Raw genomic sequence first — 26,477 nt, 5'->3', positions numbered from 1 at the left:
AGGCTTTGGCCACTTCAGGGATCTGCTCGGTAGAGTACTGCGGGGAAAAAGCGCTGGAGGGAAGACGGGCCCAAGAAAACTGGCAAATACTCAAGGATCACCTCCTCCAAGCTCAGGAGTGATGCATCCCAGTGAAGCGGAAGTTGGGCAAAAACACCAGGAGGCCTACATGGATGAACAAGGAGGTCCTGGACAAACTCAAACACAAAAAGGAGGCCTGCAGAGGATGGAGGCAAGGGCAGGTGGCCTGGGAGGAATACAGAGATACTGTCCCAGCACACAGGGATCAGGTTAGGCAAGCTAAAGCCCCGACAGAATTAAGTCTGTCCAGGGATGTCAAAGGCAGCAAGAAAAGCTTCTATATGTATGTCAGTGATAAAAGACTAGCGAAGATGTGGGCCCTCGCTGGAAGGAAACAGAAGACCTGGTCACCCAGGATATGGAGAAGGCTGAGGTACTTAATGACTTTTTTGCCTCTCTCTTCACTGGGAAGGGCTGTAACCACATTGCCCAAGTTGCAAAAGGCAAAGGCAAGGACTGGGGGAATGAGAAACCATCCACTGTAGGAAAAGACCAGGTTTGAGACCATCTAAGGAACCTGAAGGTGCACAAGTCCATGGGACATGATGAGGTACATCCATAGGAACTGAGGGAATAAAGAAGGACCCAGGGAACTACAGGCTAGCCAGTCTCACCTCTGTGCCCGGCAAGATTATGGAGCAGATCCTCCTGGAAACTCTGCTGAGGCACATGGAAAATAAGGAGGTGACTTGTGACAGCCAAATGGCTTCACCAAGGGCAAATCACACCTGACAAATTTGGTGGCCTTCTACAATGGCATTATAGCGTTGGTATATAAGGGAAGAGCAACTGACATCACCTACCTGGACTTGTGCAAAGCATTTGACACTGTCTCGCATGACATCCTGGGCTCTAAATTGGAGACGTGGATTTGATGGATGGACCACTTGGTGGATAAGGAATTGGCTGGATGGTCACACTCAAAGGGTTTGTGGTCAATGGCTCAACATCCAAGTGGAAGCCAGTGACAACCCTAAGGTGTTCCTCAGGGGTCAGTACCAGTGCTGTTTAACATCTTTGTAGTTGACATGGACAGTGGGATTGAGTGCACCCTCAGCAAGTTTGCTGATGACACCCGGCTGTGTGGTGCGGTCAATACGCTGGAGGGAAGGGATGCTGCCCAAAGGACCTGGACAGGCTTGAGAGGTGGGCCCGTACAACCCTCATGAAGTTCACCCAAGCCAAATGCAAGGTCCTGCACCTGGGTCGGGGCAATCCCAAACACAAATACAGGCTGGGCAGAGAATGGACTGAGAGCAGCCCTGATGAGAAGGACTTGGGGGTATTGGTTGATTAGAAGCTCAACATGCAGTGGACCTGAAGCCTACTGACAACAAATTCCCTTTTCTGGTTTACCATTTTCCCCACTGTGCAGCTGTATTAATCCAGAGATCTTTCTCAGGAGGTGGCTGAAAACCACAGCACTGGAGCTAATGCAAACAGGCAATTCTTTCTCCTTAGAAAATCCTATAAAGCAACCAGAACCTCTCCCCTACTCATGCCAAGATGCATTATTGCCCCAATGGCCAGTCAACCGGTATTTCAGGACCTGTCTTTTGTTCAGTCTGCTCAGCAAGTATCAGTTGATCTACATCTTAAGTGATCTCTTCTTGTTGATAGAGCATTCCTGGCACTGCAAAGACATTAAGGCCACTTAGGATCCCTCTTCACACATCAATAATGAGACCTAAAAATTAACCAAGAATTCTTTCCCAGTGGTTAAAGATGGATCACCATCACCTTCAATACCTGCCTGTATCTTCTAGTAACAGCTTCTCGTTCTGGCTTTTTCAATACATCTAAGATATTTATTGTTGCAATGCTAGGGTAAGCATATTGATCTTATCTTCCAGGAGAGCCAGGGTGAAAGCCATGGCAAGGTCAACTCTAAGCTTGGACACCAATGGCCAAATTACTCAAGGAAATAAGTGACCTATCCATATCACCAGTTCAGTGAGATCTGCTGGGATAAATAGGTGCTTGTGTTACTTAGCCACTCTGTGTTAACCACAAGGAAGACGACGAAGGCATTCCACAAACAGAACTATAAACACAAGCAAAGTATCCACAGATTTATTTTTTTCTTTCCATCATCTCAGAATAACTGAGACTTATGTTTCCTGATGCAAGTAAAAAAAAAAAAAAAAAAGCAGCCGAGCAGAAGTATGTAGCTCATTAAAATGCTTACACACTGCAGTGGCTGCCGTTATTGTCCGAATGCAAGAAAAAAAAAAAAAAAAAAAGGCAGCCAGTGAGGAAGCTGGGAACTCACAGGTGTTGTTAGCCTGTTCTTGATATTGATTAAAAAAAAATCCTTCTTGCCAAGTTCTGGGACAAATCAATGAGTAAACATTAGTCATCAGATTTGCCATCGGCTGACAAAGCTTTTGGCAATACTTTTTCCTTCTACAATCCAACTTGCAGGAAGGTTCAAGGTACTATTAAATTACCTGTTACCTGTTACAGTTATTATGAAGTTCAGCAGTTTTAAGGTGCTTTTTTTGTGTAGCTTTGGGAAGGAATTCTTGAGTTCTTCAGCAGCAAAGCAACTGGCATATACTTACACTTATTAGCCTGATTATTAACAGAAGTTATCATCCCCAAACCTCCAGCAAAAAGACTGAAACATGCCTTTCGATCAGCCTAAACCATTTAACAGAATCACATTCGCCCGTGTCAGTCTCCCAGGAATATGTGACCTTCAGACTTTTACAACAGCTTTTCCAATATTTTCTCCCTTTAACATTCCAATGAAAGCCATTGGCATGTTGTCAAATCCTTCAGTGACTTGTTCATGGTACTTCACTTTTCCCTGTCAAAAGCAAGAAAGGAAATTGCTGAGTTTTCATTCATCAGCTGCCTAGTTTGTACCATCTTCAGAAGAGCAAACGCCAACCAAATTTTCTCCAGCTTGTGTGTTTGATCTGAAACCACCAGGGTAACTTTGCACAACTAGATCAGCTGTTGTGAGGATCTGCTTTTGTTGCAAGACCTTCTGTTTGGAGTCATAACAGGGAGCAAAAGTCACTCCTATAAAAACACACCAGGACAGGTTTAGTGCTACTTGGTCCTCAAACAATGGACAGGAAGGGGTTTATTTCCCCAAAACCAGGCCTGTCTCCACCCATAGGGAAGTATGGAATTGTAAATCTGAGTGATCAAAAGTTGAGCCATCACAAATCCTCATGTTTGTAAAAGCTAGATCATCTTAGGATCTGGATCTATTCCAGATCCTCTGGAATATATCTAAGTCCACATTGCAGGTCTCAACAAAGCAGAAGGGATCAGGCATGTTCACTATGTCCCCAAAAGGCTCAAAAATCAAGTCAGGTGGAAGAAAAGTCTCAGGCTGGGACCTCACCTCAACAGCTATGACAAGAGACCCCTTGCAAAGAGGAAAGCTATGGTGCGAGTACACCTTACAGTAAACTCCTTCTTTCCTTACCTCCACGACCCATTTTAGCAGTGCCTTCAGACCTTCCTCCCTGCGGTTACTCCAGCGGGACACAATAAACCCTTCCATGTGAAGCTCTTTGAAGATCATTGGAACCTGAATGTAAGGCCCTGCAAGAGAAACGAACCATCAAAGCACCTGCACTATCAGTTTTATTTAAAATAAGACCCAATGCGTAAAGAGAGCTTTTAGCCAGTAAAGACCACTGAATCGCTGTGTTCCAGCCAGAAGCAACTGCACTTTTTTCCAAACAATTTCCGGGACAAAAGACCAAAGACTCATGAAAAACTGCCACCCAGGGAAACAAAGGCCTGACCTGTAAGCCTGTTGGGCTAAACACCCAACACTTATGAAAACAGTTTCATTCAATGTCAAATGGCCTGAGTTTCACCCAAGGGGCTTCAGATGAATCCTGGAAATACTGTTTTGACAGCTTGTTTAATAGCCTGCCAAGCTCTCATGTTCTTGCTAGATCTCAAAAAAGTTATACACATTAAAAACCAGTTCCCTGAATCATAAAAATCCGTGATAGTGTCTCCACACTCAAAAGGTTGTCTCATTTTTAAAATGATCTGGGACTCCAAAGCCAGTCAGTTGTCAAAGAGAATTTAGACGTCTCATTTCTTCGAGAAGGCAAATTTGGAAAACTGAATGCTCTTGAAAGTGAATATTCATCTCAGCCACTTTTCACTAGTAGCTGAAATCTTATGGAAAAATAAACCCTAAGCTGCCTCATCCGAAAACCCAAGGGAAATCCATTCAGTCACCTAAAAGTACATACTGTGTAAATGGCATCACGCCACCACACCTGCCTTCTACTGCTTAGAGCCCTGGGGAATCCTGTTTTAAGTAGTTTAGTCTCTCCTTCATTCCTAATCAGCTGATGTTCTCCATCTGATATGAGTGTGCACAAAGGGGGATGAGTGCCCTTACACACAAGGAGTGTGGTCACAGCCATTAGTTACCCAAATGTACACACATACACACACTCCAATGGCATATGGAAACAAACAATAAAATCTGAAGAGACTCCCATTACATCTTTCTCTCTGCTGTCACCAAACAGGAAATAAACTTAGACACAAGAAAGCTGGTCCACACCTTTCTGAGGCACAGATTCGTTGTACTGAGAGATGGCTCCACAGACTGCAATCCTTCCATATTTCTTCATCTGGTTGATAGCAACACTGGCAAATTCTCCACCCACCTACAAGAACCAGAGCATGTGCAGCATCAGAAAGAATCCACTGTTTAGCACTGACTGCCAAAACCTGCTCCCCTTGCATTGTTGCACCAATACGTTCAATTGAGGGGTGGAAAAGTGAGTTCCACTACTCCAAAGACTTGGTGGCTGCAGAAACCCTTACACCTAGTCAACACCCATAAGATCTCAATCTCACTCTTCTAAAAATTAGTTATGAATGCAAGGAATTGTTTTTAATTCTGAATCTGCTTCACAAAGCTTGGTTTGGAAGCGTTCAGCACAGGACTTGCCCTTAGATCCCTCTTCCTAAGCAGCATGTCTATGGACACTAAGAAGCACCACCTCTGCTTTTCCCCTCATGCCAGGCTGTACTTTTACCTCTTCACATCACGGTGACGTCAAGTTTTTACTTAATGATTCTCCTCTCTCAAATAAGGATGTGCTGTGCTCAGAAGCTCTTAATGCAGAAATGCTGTGAGGAAATTTACTGCTGGGGAGAGCTCTGCACAGAAGTTGGAAGTGAGAGAGAAGGGAATGGACGTGACCACAGAAGCTATTTAAGACCTTAGCAGCACAGGACATTAAATTGTAAGGGTGAGGCAAAGCAAACAGGAGCTCCTGCCACAGGGGCATTCACATCGACTGCTGGGACAAGGTGAGTGCATTGCAATCCACACAGAACAGCAGCACTGTCATTCCTGGATCAGACTGCTGAGAGAAAGACATGATGAAGTGGTGATGATGGCTGCCCCTTAAAGCAGATCATTAGCCAGGGATTTTTAGGCTAGTATCAAAACTAATGCTCCTGTGACAGGTATTGTATCAGGTATAATACATAGGTTAGCTACACTAAGAAATTAAAAAAAAACAGGGCTTGTTGTCTGTTGAAAGTGACCTGATACGGTTTGACTGCATCCATACTGTTAAACTCTCTTAGCCACCAAAACAAGATGGTCACATTCAAACAGCCTATTGAGAACAGTTCACAGCCCCCATTAACTCCAACTGTACTTGGAAGAGGTCAGAAACCTTCTACGTGACACTCCAGCAATTTTACAAGTGGACCTTGCAACTGTTTTGTTTATAGATACTGGTGTAGCCACCTAGACCGTGTAACATAGGGCCGTAACAGTAACAGCAGAGAACTAACTGCCTGTGGTCCAAGGTGGGGCCAGGAATGGACTGGAGCTGTCCCCTGTTCATGTGCTGTGACCCTCAATCCCCAAAATGTGCCATACTTTCCAGAGAGTGAAGGTAAGCTTCTCTCTCTCCATTTACAAACACTGCCAATAATCTAGCTTTGCCCTTTGGTCTTCGTTCTTTCTGTTACTGCCCAAAATCAGCTGCAGAAATAAACGTGAGAAGGGAACAGGAAAGCAATAAGCTCCTAGGGAGCTCAATACTGAGTTCCTGGTGTAGTCTTCAATTAGATGTATACAATATTGAGTTCCTGCTACAGTTTAAGGAAAATGACAGTCTGTTCAGCACAAGGCCCTCTCTCTGAACTCACATTGTCAAAGAAACAGTCATAGCCATCAGGAGAGGCTTTACGCAGTGCTTCATCCAAAGATGTAACAGTCTTGTAATTAAAGGCTTCATCAAAGCCTAATTCTTTCAGATAGGCAACCTTGTCATCTGAGCCAGCACAGCCAACCACTTTGCAACCCTGCAAGGAAAGAAGAAAAACATTTCTAAACATCCCCTCACAAGACAGGAGACACTCAGAGTGCTGGGTGGAGGGCCCCCCCTTAAAGTCAGGCTGTCGTCACCGTACAAGTTCTTGAGCTCTAGGGAACATTCAACTAGCTTTGCTGCATCTTCAGGAGCATCTCAAGACCTTACTGTAGGCATGCCTTCAGGGATGCTGCCCTCCTATCATTCATGGCCTTGTTGCCCTGTCTCTCAGGTGAGCCTTTTGAGGAGCAAGTATGAGCAGTTCAGGCCACTCACCCCAATCTTAGCAAGCTGCCCCACCACAGAGCCCACTGCGCCAGCTGCAGCATTAACCAGCACCGTCTCTCCTGGCTTCATCTTGCAGACCTCCAGCAGGCCAAAATAGGCAGTGAGGCTGTGAAGAAAAAGAGAGTGCTCAGAGAGGAATAAAAGTGGCCAGACACAGAGATGTGACTTGACCACATTGATCCAAAATATTGTCACAACTAGAACTAGATTCAGTTTTCATCGTTCTTTATGAAATACAAAAATTAACCCAAACTTCTTAACTTGGCTTTTTTACAGCCATTCTAGAAAACATGCAGATGATACACTACTGCGGAACAGGATGCTGTGGCAGAAGTTTTCACAGCACAGAACAGAGAGATAACTCAGCAAGGCAACAACTCAGTTACACGCCAGAAAAGAGAGGAAATCCAAGCTAGACAGAGTTCAGTAGGCAGCTGGTACCTACCAGATTGAGGCAAAGAATAAATGATACTTATCACTAATCAAGCCTGGCAGAAAAATGGCAGCAAAACCTTGCTGACTGATGGGCCCCTGAGGACTACTGTGCAGAGCTATGGCTGCTGCATGAATAATCTGAAGCAAAGTTTAGCTCAAGCATGTTCTGCTGATCACATAAACACTGAGTAACATCAGGCTCTGAGAGCTTTCTGAAGTAATGTGATCAACTGGCCCAGAATCCCAAAAAAACTTTTCTTCTAGCTTCTAAATTCAAGCTTGGAGCTTCCCACTTGGTCCACACTAAAAGGGTGAACTGAATCTGCCAAGCAGCTGTCCGGAAAAACATGCATCTTGCCTGATGTCAAAATGAAATCTGAGTTCTCCATCACACACAATGTTATGCTCATTTTGAAAGCCTTCTGTGTCAACAGGACTGACCAAGTCCTGATCTCCCATACAAGCTATGGAGAAAGAGAGAAGAAATATGAGAAGATGACTGAGAAACTACAGTAGTGAATATGGACTCAGAGGCACAGCAGCTCTGTCTGCTGCAGTGCAATTTAAAGGACCTCTATTTTGCTGCATGGTATGACAGCTCGTTTTGGAGACAATTCTGGAAATGTGATGATAGCAGAAGAGCCCATTGGCAAAAGCAGACTAGTCCAGCTGCCACTGAAGTTTGAGTCTTTCCACTGAGATAAATTCAAATTGAACTACATTCTTTCCAGCCCCTCCTGGATCCTCTTCCTACCTTATTACAACTCCTCAAGGAGAGGCACCATAATCTCCAAGACAAATCTCCTCCAATCTAGAGGATGGGCCAAACTTCAGGCCCTCTACAGGGTAAGGGCATCCCTGCTTTTTACCAGGGAGAGCAGACAACATAATGGTAGAACAAGACAAGAGAAAAAGGTCACACAGATAGGTGGAAACATCCTGCACAGCAAAATCCAGGAGATAACTGCCTCTGGATCTTGAAACTCACCCTGGCATGCCAACCGTCCCAAGAGCCAGAGATTTGGGGAGTGATTCCGGCCAATTAGAAGGAAGGAGTTGTAGGTCTTTCCCATCAGAGATGAAATGAGTTCTCCAGCCACTTCTACCCACAACAAAGGCGCCCACTGTGAAAGCAGGATTCTTGCTTTCTACAATCCTGTTTAAAAGAAGGAAAAGAAAAAGAGGGGAAAAAAAAAAAAAGAAATATTACCCTGACGGAAACAAATCATTACTGGCTCTTCCCTCCTTTACTCCTGTTGCCCTGTGATGCAGAAGAAAAGAAATATTTCACATCAGGACATTTAGCCCACACTTGCTAATGCTGTAGGCCTCTGATGTCTTTCCTGAAATGTCTACAATCTCTCTCTCAGCACCAGGGGGATACGGGGCAAGATGGTTCTAGACTCAGCCCTGCCCACAACAAATCCAATGTTTCCACACGGATGCTGACTTTTGTTTGACTAGCACCAGTCTGGTCTGAATTCAGACTAGGCTTCTGTGAGTTAGAAGGCAGGAAAGAAGACACTGGGATTAAAGGCTGGAAAAGCAAGAAGTGACAGATAAGCTGTAACAAGCAGTTCCCTTCTCAGACAACCTACACCTCATTTAAAGGTTGAAGATCCTGAAGATGGAACATCTTGGGCTAACAAAACCAGACAGAAAGCAGTATCTAATAACAAGGAGAAGTTCATCCTTGCGGTACCTCTACGCCAAATGAAAATTCAACTTTCTTAGCTCAACAGGAAAACTATGTTGGGAAGGGGTAGGTAAGCAGCTTTGAAATGCTGAAAACAGTTTGCTTTCTGTTCAGCAGACTTGGTTGTTAATTTATCCCAGCCCTCAGTGGTCCTGCAGAGAAACACAAGTGTCAAAGGCCACAGGTGCTCCTGGGCAGCGACTTGAAGGCAGCACAGCAGGAGCAAGCTGACAAAGGGAAACATCTCTGTAGCTAAATTACCACAAGCTTGGGAAAGGATGGACTTAATGTTAGAAAACTCTTTGGCTACATCAAGACCTGTATCTTAGGTGACACTGAGGTGTTCTGAGTTGGAGTACATAGCATGCATGGTTTCCAGCATACAACTACTAGCACATCAGATTTTAAAACATGACGTTGACACTTGTGGCAAGTACAATGACCAGTTCTTCATGCTTCGGCTTGTGAAAACTTCCTTTGAAAACAGAAATGACAAATAGATCACAGAGCAGACACCAGAGGGCTAAATGCTCTCCAAGAAGGCAAAAGAAGTTCTTAGAGGAAAACCACGTTCCAATCAGTTATAAATAAGAATACAGTTGCAGAAGTATGTACACACATGTCAAGAATACGTAATGCAGGCCACAGATGTCTCTAATGTCAATACATTCCTTCAAGATCTGCCATGTATATAGATAACAAGAACCAAAGATCTTACCTGGCAACCTGTGTGCCTATCATTATGTCCCCTTCCTTCATGTCCCTTCGACTGTAAGGTCTGTAACATAGGCAGAGAGATGGCTTACTGTAAGCAAATTTAATGATGTTCCAATTACACCATGAAGTAGTAGCTACTGTCTGACGCATAAAGAGAGCATAAGCAGTAATGCTGATCAGATTGTAAAGAGCTTGTCACTGTAATGACATAACTGGATGTTGTCCATAGCCAGCTACTTGAGCATCTTGACCAAATACCAGGCTAGAGTGTTGGGGACGCAATAGCATTAATCTTCCAAGTATGGTCCACCTCTACAAGAAGGCTGAGACTCCAAAGAACTACCTCTGACACTAGGGCTTGCCTTCAAAGTACTCAGTCCCCTTGTACTTGAACTACCACCTATTAACATGGCCATATGAGCAATTCCCTGCTTAGAGTAAGTACAGATTGCTAAGAGAAGTGAAACACCTACTGCAACGGGGCTGCAATCACATTTGAGCCCATTGCATTCCAGTGGAAGAGACATGGCAAGGAACAACAGCCAAGTCTGAGAAAAGTCACAGGCTGCAGCATCATTATCCTAGTGTCTGGCTCAATCTGACACAGCTCCACATTGGGAGTCTTGTAATTTATACACATTTTATAAAAAGCTGACAAAGGCCCCTGTGGCAACAGGGGATGCTTCCAGTACATACTCTTCTGAGGTTTAAGTGGGATTTCATATGAGATATCTTAGCCAGCAATTTGAAAGAAAGAAACAAGCTGTACCTCATGTAAGGATCAACACTGAGAAACACTGATTCAAGCAGCAATTCTGCAACAAAAGACAAAGCAAATTCCTGGGCATTAGCAGTGCAGCAAAGCAGAGTTCCCACAATTCAGTCTTTCAACAAAAGCTATAGGAATTCCTGACAGCTCAAAAACCCCATATCCCATCATCCTTTAGGGAAAATCTACCAGAATCAACTACTACACTCATTACCTTTGTCTGGATTATCGCTGTGCTGTTACAAAAGACAGTTTCTATACTGTCTCTTCAGCAGGCTAGCTTTTTTTCAGCCACGTTTTTCATTATCTGCCTCCTCTCTATATAGAAGGCTCAAGAGGCCAAACTCCTGAGGCAAAATACTTTCAAAATTCTTTCAACCCAGATATAAAATGCCTTCCCATGCTTCAGCCAGCAGAGGGTGGTAAGAAACCTTGGCACAGTTCAAGTACAAACACTACTTTGCTGCCTTAAACAGAAAGCATTAGTCTGTCTTTTCTAGGTAGCCTAATCCATGTTACTCTCTCTAATGACACTAGTTCTTGTGAAATATACAGTTAAACAAATTTTAATTTAAATTCTCATTCACACAGCAGTTTTAGCTGTTCATCTCCACCTTATAATACTTTTCATTGCCTATGCTAGCTAGTACAAGCTAGAAATTTATTCATATTTAAATATTTTCCCATTACAGTGAGCAGGAAGAATAATCAGGGCCATGTAACAGAACAAGAAAGACTATCTCCTTTGAAAGTGTTACTCTTTCATGTTACTCATGAAGTTATGCCTTTTCTTGCTGTATGGGTTAAAATGGGAAGGAAGAAACTACTTTATTGTCTGAAATATCCACAAGCATTAAATTTGTGTGTCTGAATGCTATAGAAGTACCAGTGTGAGGCTGAAAGGTATGCCACAGCTGCTGTGTGCTGGAGTTAGAAGAGCTCAGCCATTGTTTCTAAGGGTATGATAAGAATGTACCGTGTCTTAAAACCCACCAAACCCATCAACATACATTTTCTTGAGCAATCACACTTCTCTCCTAAGCCAATGCATTTTTGAAAATCCAAGTCAGAGAAACAAACAGTTAGATGCAGAGTCATTCGTCTGCAACCAGACAACCTCAAAAAAAAAAACAAAAACAGGTGGCACTCCACTTACCTCCATCCTTTATGTTTGGCAGCTCTATGTTTTTCAGGTCAAAGTCACTCATTTTGGGGAATCCCTCAAAATGTTTCTTCAGAACCCACACCTTGGCAGTCACCATCCTGCACAACAAACAGAACAGTCAAAGAGCGCCTGTAAAAGAGATGACCAATGGTGCTGGGCTGCTTATGGGGCTAGTTTAGACTTTACAAATAGGGCAGTAACTTGATAAAGTGCCGTCACACGAGACAGCCTTTGCTTGCATCCTGTGGCAACATCGCAGGATCGAGAAAACATCTCAAAAGTCCCCTCATTGCCTAAGCAACCCAAAGCCCCCTGCAACCTCCTGGCAGCAAGCCTTGGTGTGGAAAGTCAGCCCCAGCAAGATGTATAGCTACCACCCTAAAGAAATCAAAGAGGGAAAATCTACCAGTTAAGGAGAAAAAAAAATTCTGGAAGGAAAAATATAAAACATTTAACTCACTCTTTTGCTCTGATTACATGGGGTGTGTACCAAACCTAACTTTTACAAGCTTGAAGGAAAGTGCAAGTGAGAAAGACAAAGGTAAGAAAGACCTCTTTCAATGACACCCCCCTATGCTGAAAGAAAATGCTTCTCCAGTTGCAGAGCTCAGGGCTTGGAACTGGGAGAACACTGTCACCAGCATTTTCTATATAAGCTGGAAACAAACAAACAAACAAAAAACCAACTTGCATTTGTTTTACCCTTACAGCCCCCTTTTCATTCCTATAAGCAAGCGCATCAACATGGGCAAAGAAAGAGAAGTTTATACTTAGAGCAGGCAAGTAGAAAACCACGTCTTCTGCTGACAAGGCCAGTCAATAACCTTCGGCACCCTCCTCACTTGGTGGCTGGACTCCTTCAGTCACACACTCCTAAAATGCAAAGACATCTGCTTTTATTAACAGAGAAGGTACCGCCCTCAGTCCACTTCCTCAGGAGCGAGAGTAAACCCTCAGTAAATCTGGCACAGGGCACACCTAACGTGAGTCACCTTTCTCCTACTAAGATTTGAGATCATCCTTACAGACCACTCCAATTCAACGCCCAGCCAGTTGCACAATAATGCCTTGCAATATGCCAAGCCAACTACACAAAACCCCCAGTCCTATAAACTACAAAATACTGTAGTCTGGAGACTGAGGCTACAGGGATAGCTCTGCAGCAGGAGTTTCTTCAAGTCACATTTTACCAGCCCTGCCCTCTTAAGAGTTCTGCCACTGAAGAAAAAATATCTAACCAAAAATGAATACAAAATTCACTGTTCAATCCACCATTTAACACAGCGAATAATCCATACATACACCACTATCACAAGGGAACACTATCATGACATTTACATGGTGAAATGCCTGCAGGCTCTCAAAGGACACCCATACCAAGGTGTGTGCTCTGACACCTTCACCCTTCCCACTGCAAGCACCAAAGGATCAGAGCTTCTGTGGCTCTGCCTCTGCATGCTGGAACCTCTGTGCATTGCAGAGCCACTTTAAGGAACAGAAGCAAACTTTGGCATTTTGCCTCAACTGTGTTGCAATGAGGTTATGTGGCACGGCAGAGAACTTTGTCCAGAGACCATCTGTCTTCAGATTTGATTTTTTCTTGTGAAAATACTCAAGCTGAATACGAAGGGCGGAAAGTGTAAAGAGATCAATATGTAGGGGCATGTTCAACTACAAAACACCTGAAGACAAAAGTATTAATTCGAAACAGAGACCTGAGAACATAAACAAGACTTTTTAAAGACACACAAGCAAGGACCAGGGAGAACAGGGCAACCTCTCCATTATTTAGATGAAAACAAAAGCGACCAGACCCAGAAACTCATCAGCACTCTGCAACTTTCTGTGATGACCTGGGCTGCATCAAAAGACTGTGTGGCCAGCAGAGTGAGGGAAGTGATTCTGCCCCTCTACTCTGCTCCGGTGACATCCCACCTGGTGTCCTGTATCCAGCTCTGGAGCCCCAACAGAAGAAGGAAATAGACGTGTTGTTGGAACGGGTCTGGAGGAGGGCCACAAAGATGATCAGAGGGCTGGAGCACCTCTCCTAAGACGACAGGCTGAAAGCTGGGTTTGTTCAGCCTGAAGAAGAGAAGGCTCCAGGGAGACCTTATAGCAGTTTTCCAGTACCTGAAGGGTGCTTACAAGAAAGCTGGAGAGGGACTTTTTACAAGGGCATGGAGTGATAGGATGAGGGATAATGGCTTCAAACTGGAAGAGGGAAGATTTTGATTAGATGTTAGGAAGAAAGTTTTCACTATGAGGGTGGTGAGGCACTGGAACAGCCTGGTCAAGTCCTACCAGGACACGTAGGTCTTTCACAAAATGAAAGAAGTATCATCAAGCTTTCTCTCAAAGTATCCTGCATTCACTAAGTGAGCAGCCAAAACCACCATTCCTCACATACCACATACAGTCACAAGAACAAAGGTGACAGAAAATTTATCTGCAGCAATTGTTATCTGACCTTCAAACATTTTTTTCTTTAAAAAAAAAAAATCAGCAGGTGGCACTCCCCTGGCAGCTCCTCTGGCATTTCCATCCACTGCTGCTGTTGCTTTAGTATCAATTATATTATTTTAGTACATTGCAACACTGCAGCAACAGGAGTGCAAACTCAGCAAAGGGGCTTGTAGGTCCAAAAGGTGATTTTGGGGTAACACAAAACTGACCTCGCTCCCTCGCTAATACCCACAACACACAGATGTGTTTGTCCCAGCAGTGTGTCCTGTGTTCAGACACAGGGACCCAAGTGCTCCAGCCAGGAATGACAGGGACAAAGGATGGCAGCCATGTGCTGGTGTGCCATTTGTAGCCCGGGGGAGACAACAGTGTTTTGGAACTGCTTTGTTTCCCATCCTTTCTCACCTCTGTGACTCATCAATACTGACTCCCTGCTTTTTATCTCCTTCCTCTGTGCCTCAAGGCTCCAGCCCTGCTGTTTACGTTCCCACCACCATCTCTTAACAGCTTGATTCTTCACTTTAGTCTGAGTACAGGAACATGCCCTTTCTTGGTCCAGGATGTCCTTTGTTTTCCCCATCTAATCCTCTAAGAAGCTGCACAAAGATGTGCTGTAATCCTGGTGACGTGCCAATCTAGGTGCCATCAGTATTGGCCATTTCTGTCTCTCTTCTGCTGTTCCTTCTGGTGCTCCTATATCCAGACCTCACATTCACATCAATCTCCACATTCCAAACAAAAATGTTTACTTACTGCAGTACACACTTTTTTTCAGCAGAGCAATGATCTCTCCTACAAACAATACTGGAAGATTATTTTCACTGAACCACTTTTATTACATTTAGGCCTAACTTCAGGAATGGGACAAATTATCTGCTGACCAGTTCTTACCTTCTACTGAAATTGCATTATTATAGCCACTTCAAGGCTAGGGATGTTTTCTGTAGGCTCTAAAGCAAAAAGCCCCAAACAAACAGAAAACAGGCAAAAGACATATGCTTGATGAATGGATTCACAAATAATTTTCCAGGTTAAAAAAAAAATAAATATTATTTTGTATGTTTAGATATAAAATCATAAGAACTGGTAAGGACTATGTTGCTTAAGCACATTAGAGAACTCTAAAGCATAAAGAGCAGCGATGCAACATTTGTGGGGTCCAATAAAAGCATTACTGGACTAAGTGTGTGATTGCCACTGTTGGAAAATACGAGGTGTTCTGAACTTGGTGTAAAATCTTTGTATATTTGTGATCTGGTACTGCATTCTATAATAATGGGAGAGGGGTATAGTTTAAAGCTACTGAAGCGGCACACCGAGGACGCCTGAAAAGTCAAGAAGAATAGGGAGGAGATAGGCATCTAAAACGGGCCTGGAAACCTACCAGAAGGACGAAAGGTAAAAAGTACACAGCGAGGAAGACGTCTTACTTCATCAGAAACGACCACCGAAGACCACCAGAAGGGACTGGAATGTCGCCAGAATGACGCAATCTATGAAGCAATCCCTAATGAATATGTAATAAGAGGTGATGGGGTGACTATTGAATATGTATGAAATTGTATAATCGTGAGGGTATAAATTGTAAGTTGACACGGTCATCGGCGAACCAGATTTGGGTGACTACCCCTGGTTCCCGGGCCCGTGAAATAAAGCACCGCATATAACTACCTTCCAGTGGTTATGTGTTTGTCACCGACACCACCATCTCGGCTCCAAGACCAGTAACCATCACACTGTAAAACTACTTTGTTGTCAGTGTCATGGCATCTGAATAATACATCTATTTTGTGTGTTTTCTGTATAAAGTATTTCATAGACCATTAGAATCATTACTGCCTTTGCAGCTATGATAAAAACTCGAGGAAAGTCAATTCATGATGGTGATAAAAAGACTCTTTTAAAAATAATTAATTTCTAGTAAATCCAAGAAAAAAAATAAAGTGATGCACTTCTGCCTGATATCCTTATAAAAGAACTATTAAAGCTTTAACTGAAATTGAAGTCCAAGACAGCACTTACTCTGTCCTTCAAACGGGGTCCTTCAAACCCTCTTTGTCCTCTTGCCTAGCCCATCAAGTTATCAAAGAATAAGCTTTTACATTAATCCCTATCAACTTTTTCCATAAAATCAGACACTTAGGAAAGAAGTAACGGATTGTGGAATCTTGACTTTGTGCACTAACAATATAGGTAAGAAAGCAAAGATCCAGTCTGTGTTCAGACACTGCAGCTGGTGCAAACTGTAGCAGAGCTGCAAGCAAAGCACGTTCACACAGGTTATCACAGCTCAATCCCCCAAATCACTGCAGGGAAAGAGATTCACAATTCAGGGGAAAATGGGAGAGAAGAGAAGAAGGAAGAGGTGAAAACTGGGATCCCATAGTAGATACTAGCAAATGGAGGTGATCAGGAATCAGAGAAGACAGACAAATACTAAAAAACCAAGAGATTTTGACTGGAGGATGGGGAGCTGGTGGTGATACCTAAAATCTGGTAATCTTCACATTAAGTAGGAAAGTAGTGAAGCTCTCAAGACAGCAAAATTTACTTTCCTTCAGTAACCCCAAATAACATTTGTATCTTGTGTGGTATGGTTTTCTCACCCATGCTTGTCCAAATCTAACCTTCAGGACGAAATCATCTTAGAAGCCTGTCAGTTACAAATAAGTTCAGTTCAAATCTGGGGCTAGCTTAACATAACTTCATCTTGCTGCCAGTCACAATTAATTTGTAGATATGGCTGTGGTACTAGTTTTCTTTTATCTCCATTCTGAAGCAGGAACAGCTATGCTCCCAGCTACGTTGGAAGAAAAGGGTATGATTAAAAGCTGAGTGAAATGTATCTCTCAGACATAATTAGTTTGTGGATCAGTGCTGAGGAAAAATCCACCACAACAGCAAAGTCTGCCAGGAGATCATCTCATCTAGTCCCTTCCTCCAGACCCAATTTATGCAGTCTCCTGCAGCCTTTCAAAGAAATCTGCGAGGCACCACCAAAAAGGACTTTCTAAATACTTTAAAAAACAAACAAACAAACAAACTTAAAAGGAGTTCTTGGCAATAGAGACTGCCAAGGGAGCCATAATCCAGAGGCTACCTCAGGATTCTCCATACACTAAAGGATTGCCAATTACCTGGAAGTTAATATGGCCTCAAATCCTAAGTGCCTGCATGTCTTTGGAAAAATTACCTGTTCCTCCTCTCTGGCTTAGCTATTACAGTGCTTTCTCAGAAATTATTTTTTTCCCATGGTGAAAATCAAGGTAAAGGCAAACCACTCCCACACTACTCTTGGGAGACGCTATCTTGCAAATATCTGAGCAAGCATGACACTGCACTCTGAAACAATGAAGCTGCAACTTCACTTCTTTATGCAATCCTGTCCAGCCCTGGAAGGAGGTCAAAGATTGGAGGTGAGTAGTCATCACTTGGTATAAAGACTGCGCCTTCCCGCACTTTGTTACAAGGCTGCAATTCCAACAGAGGTTCAACATTCCTACAGAGCAAGCTCACACGGGGAGGGGAAAAGGGAAGCCAAGACCTGTACTGAAACACGTCAGCTGCCCTTCAGCTCTCAGAAATTGCACATAAAATGAGAATCTTAAGAAGTACAACTGATAAGAAAGAATAAGCAAGAAGCCCATGGATGGGAAGGAAGACACTGCAGATAACCTGGGCTGACAAACCAAGTCAAAGCTTCTCGAAGAGCCAGCTCTGATTCCCTGGTCACTGCAGGGTGCTCTTAAACTTCTTTCAAGCACTTTCTACGTTTTCCTTTGCTTAAATGTCCCAAGCAGATACAGTCCCAAGCACATGCTGCAACATCAGTAAAGGCAAAATTTCATCAAGGTTGTTGAGACATGTTGCAGCGCAGTTTCGCAGCTTATATTTGCAGGGAGACGCCTGTAACTGCACTAGAGGAAGAAATGTTTCATTTGCCTGACTTCACAGCTGCCAAAGAGAACTAAAAGCTCCATTAAGCTTATATTTCCAGAAAACTCAATTTAAATTACATCCTAAACTTTTGACTACACCAAGCAAGTAATACTGTTTCAGGGGAAAAAGGTAAGAAATCTCAGGCAACAATCTTAAACTAAACCTGTCTGTTGGTTGCTCCTTCCCTCATTTCTCATTACTGACTTCTACAAAGGTTAAGCAACCCTGTCTCTTGCAGTGTAGTGTAGTATGACAGCCTTGTGTGCTCAGAAGGGAAGTTACAAACATACTTCCAAGCACCAGCAACCCTTCTGAGGCCCTCTCCTGAATTTTTGCAGTATTACAAGGGTAGATTGATTCTTGAATGAGTTCCTGCTCGTAACATCGTAACACACACACAGCCAGCTTCTCCCTCAAGGAAACTTGATGCTTCAGCCCACCTCGCATATCCGAGATACACCTGTTATCTGTTAACACTCCAATACATCAGTAAGGAGTCTGAGAGGGATAAATTAAAAGATACAGGGGAAAAAAAAAAAAAAAAAAAGAGGGAAGACAATGATAGCCTAAGGAACTGCAGCAGAAGGGGTAAGGACCTAAATTTTAAGAAAGATACCCACCAGTGAACAGCACCTACAGAGGTGTCAAGTGGATTAAAAGATAGAGGGGAAAAAAAAAAAAAAAAAGAAGAGGGAAGACAATGATAGCCTAAGGAACTGCAGCAGAAGGGTGGAAGCACACAGCAGTGATCAGCACCTGCTACATCGCTGCTTTAGACAGCAGACAGCAGCTGGCAAAAGGGCCATGAGGACCTCCCCGCTCCCGCAGCGCACATCAGCTCAGCACAGCACTGTACCAATATATTCCACAGCCAGTGAACACAGGGTCTCACTTTCTGCCCCAGGACCCTTCTTTTCAAGGGCTGTAAACCTTAATGGGAATATCAGCTCATGAGGGATACAGACTCCAGCAGATACAAACCTCCTACCCCACAAGGAGACTGCAGTATCACACCACAGAAGAAACAACATCTAGGGAGTATTCAACTTGCATAGATTAGAAATGTACTTTAGTCTCAGTTATCTGACAGAAGGAAGGTCAGAATTTCTCAATCACCTGCTTAATATTTGGTCTGGTGTTTACCTTTGTTCTTGCTTCCCTTCCCAAACTGTCAGATTAGTGAATTTCAATGTGCTGGTCAAATCTGAACAACTGATGGGATTTGCCAGTTCACCTGTGGTCCCAAATTCTGCAGGAAACTGAGCTATAACCTACACTAGTGGATCTTAGGTGCTATTAACCGGGGAAACGAAATCTGTACCAGCTTTAGACTGACAGAAGAACAGCTCTTTCCATGAAGAACACATAGGCAAATAAAGCTGCATAAACACAGCAAAGAATCAGATATAAACAGGTCACTGACGCAACCTCGTGCAGTATCCTTACAGCCAAACTGGTGAGATAAACTGGTGCACAAATGAGTAATTTTATTAATTTATAAAAGACCTGAACATTCATGACCTGGAAGGACACAGTCCATCCCCACCACCTTGAACTTGGACCCAGCTACATCCAGAACACCACTGAGATACTTCAGTGAGTCCCAGGTAGGGATACCAGATTGATGAAGAGACTAGAAAACTGTAACAAACAGTAAAAATACTTGAGAGAAATGGCTTTGTTCAGTCAGAAACAAAAACTACAGCTGCTTAGTAAAACAGTATCAAGAAAATGGAAACCAGCTCATCTGAGGTCAGTGCACAGCAACAGGGTAAGAGGTGATGAATGTTATTTGCAAGACAGTTATTTTCCAATAATACATGGAAAGTTTGGGGATTTCTCCTCCCCAAACCATTATGGGGTCAGACACTGGAACAGGTTCCCTGAGGAGACTGTGGAACCTGCATCTTTAAAATTCCTACAACTTCACATGCCTGTGAGCAATCTGATCAGTCTGGTCTGGCTTTGCCCATGTGTACAGACTATGTCACCTCCCGAAATCCCTACCAACCCACATCCTTCTGTGACTATATACTGGCAACTAGCGCTCTTAATTTGTATTAAGCTCTTGGTACAACAACTAGTGCTTATATGAACCGTGACATGAACACCTTAAGAATTAAATCAATATTAGGAGCAAGCAAAGTTATAATTTCATATTTATTTATGATTGTTGGTTTTACTTATTATTTGGCCCAGGTTTCTGCAGCACACTCTTCAAAATACCTGAAGCACCAGAAAACTCTCATGGAAGGTTTATTCAGGATGTACACACTCTTAATTTCTTTCACCAGAACTGAAACCTGAGAAGAAAAAAAGAACAACTATCTCATCTGAACAAAGAATCAACAGCACTATAGCATGATTTGCAAAAAAACCACCAAACCCCAAAACACAGCCCCTACAAGATTTGTCTACCCAAAATGCTTACTATTGAATTCATCCCATGAAATAAAAAGAAACAGGTGTTCCTTTACCGAAACAGAACACTGTCTTTTATGTCTCTGCTGTGACCATGCTTTCAGTCCTCAGAGATTCTAGTGAGCACACTAATGAGTTCCAAAAAATCCACCTCTTTCTGAATTGTCTTCATTAATTTTGTGGTGTATCATTACATACTTACTAAAATCAATCCATTTCTCAACTCTTAAAATACTTATTTCATGAACCAGTGAGGCTATACTATATGTTTACCTTTGTAGAGTACTTACTTGTGACTTCAGAGCTAGAAAGGCATCTGCTACACATCTGTAATGCACATTACAGTATCACACTAGCACAAATTCTCCTAGGTAAGCAGCTGCTAAAAATACTTCTTCTTTAAATCACATGCTATATTCATTGCAACATGCTAACTCCATGTTAGGTAGTTTCAACATTTTTTAAAATTCCTGAAAATTGAACACCATAATTTAAATAGCACATTCTACCATTATACCAAGTGAAGCACCCAACTTTTAGGGGTAATGAGGTCAAAGCTATTACATAAACACTTAAAGGGTGAAATTAACTCTCTCTCTCATGTCACATGCAAATAAAAACATACATAGCTATCTTCCTAGTGGAAAGTCTCTCACATCAAAAAACTCACACAGAAAACTAATCAGGAACTGGCCTTCAAACAAGAAACATGCAAGCACCTTTGCCACAGGCTGCAGACTTTTTGCCAATCAAAAATGATTCAAAAGTAATTTTGAAGGATTTTCAATTTGGCAAGTAAAAAGTGGCATTTAATCATGGCTGCGTAGTTACATGGTGGTGTAACCATGTAACTAGAGTACATCCAGCAGTAACAGTAATGTCTTAAAGCAAATCAAGCTGCATCCAGTGTAATTCTGGAAGCAAGCAGGCACACACAAATTTTTTTCCTGTAATATAGAACTGCAGTCTTAATTATTTCTATTGATTAAAATAAACCCAGACTATAAACTATGTAAATCAACACCATCAGTTTTACAGCAGCTCCCCAATCTCAGTGGACACTAAAGCCCAGCTGACAGTACAGTACAACAAAGGGGCCCTCTTGCAAAATACTGGTCTATTTTTACAGTGCAACTACAGTAGTTTCAGGAAAGAGTAAACGCATTCAGCTGACTTTGCTTTCCCAGCAGCACTGGGCAACTACTGTTTTTCCGGTGACAAGCACTTGCAAATTTTGAGTAGGTTCTCTTTATTCCGCTTAAATGGAAACACCTCTAAATTGCAGCAAGATAGCTGACCAGGCAGAGTTTTGGGTTTGGGGTTTTTACGGAGTCAGAGAGAAAGGGGGGGAAAGGGGTGTGGGAACTGAAGTACAGAACTACACTTTCTAAATTTTAATGTAATTTATAGGCGATAAAAAGGCACTTTCCGCCGTACCCTGGAGTTAACACCCGAGCTCCTCAGACCCACCACATAACCCCACGCTAATACTCAAACACCTTCTCACCCACCCCCGGTCTCTCCTCTCTCAAGGGACCGCAGTCCCACAGCTGCAGCTCCCTTCCCTCACGGGAGCAAGACCCGCCATTTCCTCCTCTCTCTGAGGCCGCGGTCCCACAGCTGCAGCTCCTCAGGGGAGCAAGACCCGCCATTTCCTCCTCTCTCTGAGGCAGCGGCCCCATCGCTACAGCTCCTCAGGGGAGCAAGACCCGCCATCTCCTCCTCTCTCAGGACTGCAGTCATATAGCGATAGCTGCCTTCGCTCACGGGAACCCGACCCGCCATTTTCCTCCCGTCCCGTCCCGCTCCGCCCCTCTCCGCCTGTCAGGGCCGGCGGGGACCTTCTCTGTCCCCGCTCGCTCGCTCGCCCGCCCGCCCGCCGCGCTCGCCTGACCTGAAGGTGCCTGCCGTTCCCTCAGGCCGAGGAGCTGTGTTACGGCCGTGCTCGCCCCTCCTCCGAGAAGTAATGCGGAGCGGAGCTGTTCCCTCTTGTCCAGGAGGTGGGCCGCCGGAAGCAGGCAGCTCCAGGGCAGCCGCCATTAGGCGCCTCCTCTAACGGCCGCTGACGCTCGGCGCCAAAATTCAATCGTTGCGGCCGACCGGAGAGCGGGGCCGGCGGTGCGGCACCGCGGCTCAGGGACAGGGCCGCCAGCGACCGGTGAGCGGAGCCCGGCTGACTCCGTAGCCGGCAGCGAGGGCTGGCTTGTCAGGGGGAACCGGCGGGGCTGTGGGGAGCCGCGGCGCCGGCGGCGAGATGATGTGAGGGGGTGCCATGGCGGCGGCAGGGGCAGGGATGGGGCTGCCGGTGTTCATCGCGCCTCAGAGCCGAGGCTGGCGTTCCCCTGGGCCGCAGCCCTCCGGTGCGGTGGGGCCGAGCAGGTGGCAGCCCTGCGGGCTGGAAAGGGAGGGTCCCCTTCTGCCGGGGTCTGAAAGGTCCGGGCCTTTCCTTCCTCGGCTGGTGGAGTCACGCCTGGCTTTTGTGAGAAACCAGGGTCGTGATGAACGTTGAGTAAAGTCACGTTGCTTAAAAATATTGAAATGCAGGTTATTGTTGTGATGCTTCCTGGACCTGGGGTCCACTCGGAATTTTCCGTTTATAATCTTTTTGTTGTAAAAGGCATGTGTTCTTTTAATTTTCTCACACATTTAGCTGTTTGTTCGGCATGCACTATGATTCATTTGCCTTTTTTTTTTTTTTTCTTTTCTCTTTGAAATCCGTAGGATTATAATCCAGGCACCTTCTTTCATACTCTTGGGAGGAATACTTTTCCCAGTCCCTTAGGGACACAGAGAAGATGTACATCAAATCAATTGTTCTTGAAGGATTTAAGTCCTATGCTCAGAGGACGGAAATCAATGGCTTTGATCCGTTATTTAATGCCATTACTGGCTTGAATGGTAGTGGCAAATCCAATATCTTGGACTCAATCTGTTTCCTGTTGGGGATCACCAACTTGACACAGGTAAAGAGAGAGATTGCATATAAGAAAGGTCGTTCTTCTGTCAGCAACATTTCATATTACTCTCGTGAGTAATCTGATGGAGGACCTAAAGTGGTGCTTCTATATATGAAAAATCCCCCACATTCATTACATATAACTGAATCTGTGTCACTCTTGCTCTTTCTTAAGATTGAATTACAATGTCATCATTATACTACAGTCGCTCAAAGTATGCAGCTTAGAATATTATACTAAGAATACCCACTTAAAGGGTAGCAGCCTCAAGCTGAAGAACTTTTGCAGCTAAAGGCACTAACCTGTTTATTTGTAATAAATGTTTTCACTTCTGGATTGGGTATTAAAATTTGGCCAACTGGTTCATCAGAAAAAAACAAGGTGATTTTCATGCAATGTCTGCCATTTAAAATACAATATATCTGCTTAACTCTTATAAAATTGTGTGCTCTCAGATCACTTCGAATCTCTGTCTTCAGGTGTTACTTTTCTATTCCCTACCCTCATAATTGTAGACAAATCGAAGCAACACTTTTTTTGTATTCATTTATTCCCCTTATTTATTATGTATTATTATTTATTACCCATTTATTCAGAACTGCATTAGGAATAAAAAAATAAATGTTCTTTAAGTAAATGTACTAGTGACTGAACTAATCATCTGGCTTTTTTTTTTAAACATCTATTCAGTTTTTGTTAGGAATCTCATGCAGAAATAATTATCTGGCTAACTAAAAATAGACTGGCATGGTTTGCCTGTGGTTTTACAAGACTAGCACCTTGTAGCTCCCAAATGTCAGTCTCTCATGTGAACTCAAATCTACAGCTAGATCTGCATTTTTTTCATTGATTTCTCCAAGACCTACACCAGTCCACTGAAGCTGTGTAGTGGATTTCTTTCAAAAATGTATTTGTCTTTTCCATGGATTTAGGTGCGAGCTTCCAACTTGCAAGACCTAGTTTATAAAAATGGGCAAGCTGGAATTACTAAAGCAACTGTGTCTATTACCTTTGATAATACTGACAAGAAATTAAGTCCACTGGGATTTGAAGCTAATGATGAGATTACCGTCACTAGGCAGGTGAGTCTTTAATATTTGTATTGCTCAGTAATCTATATACATTTTCACAATGCTCAACAGGGTGAGTTTTGAAGAAAAAAAAAGAAGTAATTTTTAAAGTCTCTGAGTTTTTGGAACTGAGGCAATGCTTCTACAGTGTAGTTAGTAACACAAATTGTAGAAGTAAAAACTTGTGGAGTTTGGAAATTTTCTTATCAATATCACCCCCGATGACTGATCCTTCTTATGTTTTACTTAAATAGTTTAAATGTGTCTTCAGTCCTACAAGATCTGTTTTGATGTTCTGTATAGTATGCAAAGATATAATATATGGGATTTGCTCAGAGTTTTTATTCTTCATTAAAATGTATATTCTCATAATGTCAAGTCATTTTTAAATCACTTAAAGTTTCTTCCATTTCTTTTCCTTCTCCAGGTTGTCATTGGAGGTAGAAATAAGTACCTTATCAATGGTGTGAATGCTTCCAACAGTCGTGTGCAGGATCTCTTCTGTTCTGTTGGACTCAATGTCAATAACCCTCACTTCCTCATTATGCAGGTATTGTGTTCATCCTTATAAAATTCAAAAAGAATAGAAATTGCACTAAATTTAAGTGCAAGGATGGATCGTGGAAGAACACAATTTCCTAACCAGAGAAAAGCAACTTCTTAACAAGTAAAAATCAAATGTTTGTTAAGTAGTTAAGAGTTCCAGTACAGCATAGGTTGACCCCATATCGTGTGTCTTGTAGCACAAGACTTCATGTAGAAAGTTTTTTCTTAAACATATTCCAATTTTATTTTTTTATCTCTTTAACAGATAAGTGTTGCTTTTATTATAATTCTAAAAAGTCAGAGATTTTATTTCCTATTATGTCTGTTCCATGATAGACAATATTTTGAATGAAGTTGATATACCTGCTTTCTTAAGTCACAGTTAGGAGCTGACCAATTAAAAAGATTCTTATAAACATCAACACAGGGACTAAACAAATCCCTGAAATATTTGCAAGAATAATAGAACAGAGCAGGATCTACTGTTTCAAATGGAACTGTGCCAAGTTGCAGGGAGAAAGGAGGAAGTTTTGTACCTATTTTGCCCTAGTTACTAAATCTCCAAAAAGCCAGTTTATGATTAAGAGCTTATTCAACATCAGCAGCTCAGTAAGACTCTATAACAGAATATGAGGAAGTGACTTGTTTGAACTTTCAAGAATCAAACAATTGAGTAAACTAGAGTATCCTTGCAGCAAAAAAAAACCCAAAACAAACAAAACCCAACCAAACCAAAAAAACACCAGCCATGCCAAACCCCATGTTTGAGTTTATAATGTAAGGTATGAAAATGAGTGGGGGGGTTTGTTTTGGTTTTTTGCTATTATGTCGTACACAACCACCATTCTTGTTTTATCTTTCTGTCACCAGGGACGAATTACCAAAGTTCTAAATATGAAGCCAGCAGAGGTAAGAAAGTTGTAGCAGTTTTTTGTATGAAGTTTTATTGATTTATTTTGAATAACAAGAATCAATCGGAGGGGAAAATGGTATCGGAGGGCAATGAGATGTTTGTTCAGCTCGGTTTTGAGTTGAACCTATCTGACATAAGAAGAAACATCAAGATTTTGTTGCATTGGTTTTTATTTTTTTAGCTTTTAGCTATGGTTGAAGAAGCAGCTGGTACTAGGATGTATGAATGCAAGAAGGCAGCTGTCCAGAAAACCATAGAGAAGAAGGAAACCAAACTGAAAGCAATTCAAACGGTACTACATGTTGGAAAGTATACTTTCTTTTGTATTTGTTAAAGATAACTAGTGTCGTTTTTAACTTTTAGACTTTCATTTATGCACCCAGAACTAGGTATTCATGCTTAGACACAAAAGAGTTTTAAAAATCTTTAATACTAATGTTCTGCTTTGTGTTTCAGGTCTTAAGTGAGGAGATCACTCCAACTTTACAGAAACTGAAAGAGGTATGAAAAAGTTAGAAGAGGGGTAGGGCCCTCAAAGTACTCGAATAGACTTTGAGCTACCCTGAACTAGTATGTGGTGGCTAAACCAGCAGCATTTGCAGAATATTTTCAACATGTAGAATATATTCAACATTTGTAGAATGTTTTCAGAGAGAGAGAAATTTTATATTCTGTCCAAATACAG

At 42.8% G+C, this 26,477-nt stretch overlaps 2 protein-coding genes across 3 annotated transcripts in view; one reads left to right on the top strand and one right to left on the bottom strand.

Annotated features, from left to right (window-relative positions):
* Window positions 1–2,306: 2,306 nt before the first annotated feature.
* PTGR1 (prostaglandin reductase 1) lies at window positions 2,307–22,340 on the bottom strand. 2 transcript variants are annotated; one of them, XM_014956430.1, is made up of 12 exons: window positions 22,201–22,340; window positions 20,112–20,188; window positions 12,254–12,356; window positions 11,475–11,581; window positions 10,319–10,364; window positions 9,551–9,610; window positions 8,125–8,292; window positions 6,690–6,807; window positions 6,250–6,405; window positions 4,637–4,742; window positions 3,527–3,645; window positions 2,307–2,893 (listed from the first exon to the last, which is right to left on the bottom strand). In XM_014956430.1, exons 4-12 carry the CDS (start codon window positions 11,578–11,580, stop codon window positions 2,783–2,785), a joined length of 990 nt encoding a protein of 329 aa, XP_014811916.1. In that variant the 5' UTR covers window position 11,581; window positions 12,254–12,356; window positions 20,112–20,188; window positions 22,201–22,340; the 3' UTR covers window positions 2,307–2,782. The 2 variants fall into 2 exon arrangements, with proteins under 2 accessions (XP_014811916.1, XP_014811915.1); XM_014956429.1 differs by lacking the exon at window positions 20,112–20,188 and having other exon boundaries at window positions 22,201–22,334.
* SMC2 (structural maintenance of chromosomes 2) overlaps window positions 22,325–26,477 on the top strand; it is a 20,248-nt gene continuing 16,095 nt past the window's right edge. The window contains exons 1-7 of the mRNA XM_014956428.1: window positions 22,325–22,464; window positions 23,028–23,269; window positions 24,196–24,345; window positions 24,761–24,883; window positions 25,750–25,788; window positions 25,974–26,084; window positions 26,249–26,293. Coding sequence (XP_014811914.1) covers window positions 23,102–23,269; window positions 24,196–24,345; window positions 24,761–24,883; window positions 25,750–25,788; window positions 25,974–26,084; window positions 26,249–26,293 — 636 coding nt within the window. The 5' untranslated portion in view covers window positions 22,325–22,464; window positions 23,028–23,101. The remainder of the gene's footprint in view (window positions 22,465–23,027; window positions 23,270–24,195; window positions 24,346–24,760; window positions 24,884–25,749; window positions 25,789–25,973; window positions 26,085–26,248; window positions 26,294–26,477) is intronic.

This window comes from Calidris pugnax, unplaced genomic scaffold (genome assembly GCF_001431845.1).
Source record: "Calidris pugnax isolate Ruff unplaced genomic scaffold, ASM143184v1 scaffold262, whole genome shotgun sequence".
Taxonomy (NCBI): domain Eukaryota; kingdom Metazoa; phylum Chordata; class Aves; order Charadriiformes; family Scolopacidae; genus Calidris; species Calidris pugnax.
The sequence above is the reverse complement of the archived record's forward strand: the minus strand, read 5'-3'. Positions and strand labels throughout refer to the sequence as shown.